Source organism: Neoarius graeffei, chromosome 19 (genome assembly GCF_027579695.1).
Source record: "Neoarius graeffei isolate fNeoGra1 chromosome 19, fNeoGra1.pri, whole genome shotgun sequence".
NCBI classification, from domain to species: domain Eukaryota; kingdom Metazoa; phylum Chordata; class Actinopteri; order Siluriformes; family Ariidae; genus Neoarius; species Neoarius graeffei.
Window position 1 is genome coordinate 28,197,392 of NC_083587.1, and position 6,000 is coordinate 28,203,391.

Consider the following 6,000-nt stretch of genomic DNA (forward strand, 5'->3'; position numbering starts at 1 on the left):
AAGAGAATCACTCCCTCCCTGTGACTAGATGGAATGATAAAAGATGCAAATTCCCAGCCCGCATTAAAGCAGTGAGTACCCAATGACAGCATATTGGTTGAGTTACATAATGTGATTTATCTCTCATTTTGACTTCAAGAATTCAGATCACTGAGTTCCTGCAGGTTCACTTACTTACCAGAAAAACAAATCAGGTAGGTTTTGTGTGTGTGTTTATTTCCTTGTGTACTCAACTACTTCAGAGAATTCTTTACTCTTATTTTACTAGCCCCACCCCCTTTTTTTTACATGTTTCCTTTTGCAGCTTGTTCTGATTATGTACACCTTAACATATTACATTTTCATGCTCAGATCCAGACCCATACCCAGTAGTATAAGACTGAGGATTTAAACACCCTGTAAACATGCCACATTAAATTGAAATCATTCAATGACACAATTTTAATATTAAATCATCCAGGTTTTAATGTTACATAACTACAGCCTCACAACAAATGAATTATTCACTGTGTGTGACAGTTCCTTCTTCAGAAATATATCTACGGAATTTTCAGCAGAAATTCTTAAGACACCGATGGACCTCAGTGGACAGAAAACAGGGTTTAGGATACCATTTTGGACACAGAGCTAATAATTGATTAGTTCTGTATTATACTTACATACATACATACTTGCATACATACATACATACATACATACATACATACATACATACATACATACATAAGTTCAGGCACACCTATTTTATTCATAGGTTTTTCTGTATTTTTACTATTTTCTAGGGTTATGGGAATGGAATTATGGGGTAAATAAAAAAAGTGTTTAAAAAATAAAAACATGTTTTATATTTTAGATTCTTCAGAGGAGCCAGCGTTTACCTTGATGACACTTTGTACACTACTGGCATCATCTTAACCAGCTTCATGAGGGAGTCACCTGGAATGCTTTTCAATTAACAGGTGCATCTTGTCAAAAGTTAATTAGTGGAGTTTCTTGCTTTCGTAATGCGTTTGAGATCAAATAGTAAACAGTAAATAATAAAAATCCAGTAAATAGCCCACAACTGGAGTAATCTATATTAGAGTAGAGTGGGGGAAAAAGCCCCCCTTAAGGAAAATTCAGTTTTTCTCCAAGTTGAAATGAACCATGTGTTGTTTTAATCATAGTTTTTGACAACAGTGACATGAACAATAATGCCACCTAAAGTTTGCCTAAAGTTAATACTTTTTTTTTTAACAAAAACAAACATTGTGCCAATTACCCCCCCCCCCCCCCCCCCAGTGGGGTAAAAGGCCCCCTGAGGTGGGGCAATAGGCCCCCTCACTCAAAAAAAAGCTGTTTGGATAGCAAAAGTGTTTACTTAAGCCTATAATGTGAAAGAAACAAGAAAATATCCCTGAATTAATGAATAGATGCATTATTTTATTATATTTCGCATTTTAATTTCAATATAATTTTGTGTGGATTGAACATGAATTAACAAAGAACAAGTTATTCATTAATTCAGGGATATTTTCTTGTTTTTTTTGAGTGAGGGGGCCTATTGCCCCACCTCAGGGGGCCTTTTACCCCACTGGGGGGGGGGGGGGGGGGGGGGGTAATTGGCACAATGTTTGTTTTTGTTAAAAAAAATTAAGTATTAACTTTAGGCAAACTTTAGGTGGCATTATTGTTCATGTCACTGTTGTCAAAAACTATGATTAAAACTAAACACATGGTTCATTTCAACTTGGAGAAAAACTGAATTTTCCTTAAGGGGGGCTTTTTCCCCCACTCTACTCTAATTATGATAAAAGGAAACAATGCCCCCTGGGGGCCATTTACCCCGCCATTAAGGGGGCGTTTTACCCCACAGACTACACTTTTACAAAAAAGGGTCTTACTTTCAAAATGTGATTCAACTTTTTATACCTAATGTATTTTTTTTAACGTACTGACTTGTCTACTCATACCACATACACAGCTGTGATATCTGACGAAATAGCAGCTATCTAAATACAGTTTTACTGATATCTGAAAATTATATCACTTACCATGAAATCTGATTTCTCTCCACTGCGTCGCTGATATGCGATCCACAGTGGATATTTGTATATCCCCGTTGTGAAGCCAGTCCATAGCAACAAAAGAAATGTAACTTTGCGCCATCTGGTGGTTATTTTGGGTAAAAGAGGCCGGGGGCTTTTACTCCACGGGGGCATATTACCCCACTCTACTCTATGTCAAGAAGCGCTCAACAAAGAAAAGAAAAATGACAGTCTATCATTACTTGAACACATGAAGTGTCTTTTAATGAATATAAATAAACACATGACTTAGAAGGTGTGTCCAAACTTTTGACCGGGACAGTATATGCACAGTGAGTGCGTGATAACGTTCATGCAAGTCAGGAATCATGTGCTCATATGCTCCACCCTTTAGCCACTATAAAAAGCTGCACCAGGTTTTGCTCGAATCAGTTCACACACGCACACACAGGTGCTGCTGTCTGACTCATCCAGCCAGAATGCACTTTCCTTTCCGCAAACGCTCCTCCGTGCCAAGGTCTCGAGGGAACTCTAATGTCTCCTGCTGTCCAGTGGTTGCGGGTTCTGCTGTACTTTACTGCGAAACATGCGATCAGCCACTCAGCAGCCGCTGCGTCATTAATGGCACACACCGTGATCACCGCCTGAAGGATCTAAAGGATGCTGTGCATGATCAAGTGGTAAGAGCTGTTGTTTGTTCCTACTTTAACTGAAAATAGGATGAATAAAACACTACTCACAATGTCTCTGCATAAATAAATATTTACCTGATGAATAACACACCACAGGTCGCAATGATGATGAACGATAATTAATCTTGAGCTTTATGAATGATAATGCATCATGGTGATCATATTTATTCACTGTGTTATAGGAAAAAGTAGAAAAGCTTTCCAAGGACCTGACAGAGAAGGAAAAGAAGTTTGGCAACTTCATACCAAAGATTGACGCAGCAGAGCGCAAGCTCGAGGTGAGATTTAACAGAATGAATCAACTTTAAAAGAAATAATTTAAAAAAAAAAGCTTCTGTTTACATAGATTATTTACAACTCCAAAACCAGTCATGTGACTCAAAAGTTGAATGGCATCCGAGACTTATTATTATTATTATTATTATTATTATTATTATTATTATTATTATTATGTATTCTGTTCATTAAGAAAGAAAATTCAGTGTTTATTATTTCTCGTTTGTACATCATTATCTATTCATTTATGTTGTTTCAAGACCTTGCCTTGTTTAGTGTGCTCACCGAGTCTCCCTAATGTATCACATTTAATGTTTACAATTTTACTTCACAATGCACATTTTAAAAAAAAAACAAGGAAGCTGAACAAAAAGTGTATACAGTTTTTAATTAGAAAGTAGTCTAGTAAAATTTGTTTGAAAAGTTTCATAAAGGGAAAGATCACTGGTGCTTGATTTGAAAGAAATACATAAAATATATCTATTATATTTGCTATTATGATTCCTCACGTAAATGTCCTGTGATGTTCAGGAGATGTGCAAACAAACAGAGGAGCTTCTTCAGAAGGAGTACAGTGCCCTGATGGCTTTGATCGAGCATAATCAGCAGCAGGCTTTTTTCATCCTGAATGCACAGAAGGAAACCATAAAGCGGCAACTACATCAGCTGCTGGAGGACACACATAACTACAAGGCCAAGTCCACAGCCATAATCGAGGACATAAAACAGCTCAGCAGCAAAGAAGAGAGCGAGAACCCAGCCAGCCTGCTGGTAAACACTCAGTTAGCTCAATAAATTTGAATCTAATGTAAGAGCAACACACATATGCACAATGCTAATCTCTGATTTTACCTGCTTTCCGCACAGGGGGAGATCAGTGCACTTGAGACCAGGTGAGTCATACACACTCTCACTAACATCCTTTTATTAATTTATCAGATGTTCAGTTCATAAAACTGAGCTAGCCTAGAACCTTGGAGTCTAAGATTGAAATAAATTGTGGTTATCTCGCAGCCTATATACGATGAAAGAGTTTTACTCCTCTGTGGACAAGAAGTTGGAAGTTGATGACACAAAACTGAAAGCTCTGGAAAACTCCATCAAGAAAATTGTGGAAAGAAACAAAGAGCTTCTGCCAAGGCCATGGGAATGTAAGTCACTTCACATATTTTTAATCATAATGTAGGTACTGTAATAAAAAAAAGATAATTATAAAAGCGAGTTAAGCAACTACACGAGAAATGCCTGTGGTATGATAGTAATACAAGTGTGTAGGAATTTATTTATGGCACTAGTGAGGGAACTGAGATCAAGATGTAACAAGAGGTTGAAGAAGAAGCCTTTATTTATCACATATACAGTAATGCACAGTGAAATTCTTTTCATTGCATCTTCCAGCTTGTTAAGAAGTTGGGGTCAGAGTGTGAGGTCAGCCACGGTGATGGTGAAATGGTGCCCCTGGAGTAGATAGAGCAAAGGGCCTTACTTACGGTCCCAACAGTGGCACCTTTAACCACTGAGCCACTTGTTCATATGGGTTAAAGTTGATAATTATGATCTAATAATTTTTTTAATTATTTATTTCACCCACAGTCTCAGAGACCATCAATTTGGATGAGAGTAAAAAGCCAGAGAATGTCCAGATCTCGGAGGACAAGACAGAGATGTCGGTGAACCCTTCAAGCAATATCGGCCTTAGTAGTCAATCCCCATGGAACAGCATGCAGGCATCTCAGACATTCGATAAAGGCCTGCATTACTGGGAGGTGGCTGTAGGAGACTGTGAGAGCTGGGCAGTGGGAGTGGTGGAACAAAGCCGGGCTAAACGCATCCAAATTCAAGCTAAGGACGAGAAAACAAATTCATGGATTCTGGAGTGTGATGGTGGTGAGCTCTCAGTGCTGCACAACAACGACTTCAGCAGGGTCAAGGAGAGCAACATTCAAACCCTCGGTGTATTTTTGGACTGCGATAAAGGGCGACTGAAGTTCTACAATGTCAATACAGGCTTCATTCTGCACTCATTTTTTGTTCAATTCAAGGGCTCCATGTGTCCCGTTTTCAGAATCCGTGCAGAGACAGAGAAAATGGCACACCTGAAGATCTGCAACCTGATTCACATCGATGAGCATTATGACAACAGCGACATCTCCATGCCCTCAGAGATGTCATCTGAGGAGAACATGGAGTCAGCTTCTGACATCTCAGATTAGGACATGATTTCAAAAATGTGTGTAAATAATAAATTACAATAAATAATTATAAATTATAAATATTTATTTTAAGGACTATCTATTAAAAGTGCATTACTTTTACTGCAGTGTTTAATGATGATTAATGAAGATGTGTTACATACACACAGCTGGGCTGTAACTGTGCAATAAATAATTTGTCATGTGAAAAATGCATATGTAAATCCTGTTCTACAGTCATAAATAATACAATGATAATGAGAATACAATGACAAATTATAAATATTTATTTTAAGGACTGTCTATTTAAAATGTGCTACTTTGACTGCAGAAGATTAATGAAGATTCATGAAGATGTGTTTCATACACACAGCTTAGCTGTAACTGTGCAATAAATAACTGCATATGTAAGTCCTGTTTTTGTATGGACCACTGTAAAAATGTTGATGTTTCATTAAATGTTTGAATGATATCACAACAGTTTTTTTGTTAATTTTTCATCTTCGCATACCACATGTGTCTCACAGCTGAGAATTGCCAAAGTTCACCTGCCAATCATGTGGCAGATACCATGTATATAACACACAACAATCCTACTTCTAATATTATATTGTTTCTCTACTAGTAAACCTCTGCTGTTCTTAATTTTGACACAAAAACCATTTGGTCCTTACTGTCTTGTTGATGAGATAGGTCAGAGGAGAATGGCCAGACTGTTTTGATCTGACAGAAAGTCTAAGAATAGTAACTCAAATAACCATACTTTACAACCATGGTGATCAGAAAGGAATCTCAGAATGCACAACATTGAGA

The 6,000-nt window shown here is 37.5% G+C and overlaps 1 protein-coding gene and 1 long non-coding RNA gene across 2 annotated transcripts in view; one reads left to right on the forward strand and one right to left on the reverse strand.

Annotated features, from left to right (window-relative positions):
* Nucleotides 1-2,269, reverse strand: part of LOC132867173 (uncharacterized) — a 50,751-nt gene extending 48,482 nt beyond the window's left edge. Inside the window, exon 1 of the long non-coding RNA XR_009650689.1 lies at nt 2,034-2,269. This is a non-coding gene — a long non-coding RNA (uncharacterized LOC132867173). The remainder of the gene's footprint in view (nt 1-2,033) is intronic.
* Nucleotides 2,270-2,447: 178 nt separating this feature from the next.
* LOC132867172 (tripartite motif-containing protein 75-like) lies at nt 2,448-5,665 on the forward strand. Its single transcript, XM_060899944.1, has 6 exons — nt 2,448-2,707; nt 2,902-2,997; nt 3,527-3,766; nt 3,863-3,888; nt 4,010-4,146; nt 4,589-5,665. Exons 1-6 carry the CDS (start codon nt 2,507-2,509, stop codon nt 5,206-5,208), a joined length of 1,320 nt encoding a protein of 439 aa, XP_060755927.1. The 5' UTR covers nt 2,448-2,506; the 3' UTR covers nt 5,209-5,665.
* Nucleotides 5,666-6,000: the final 335 nt, after the last annotated feature.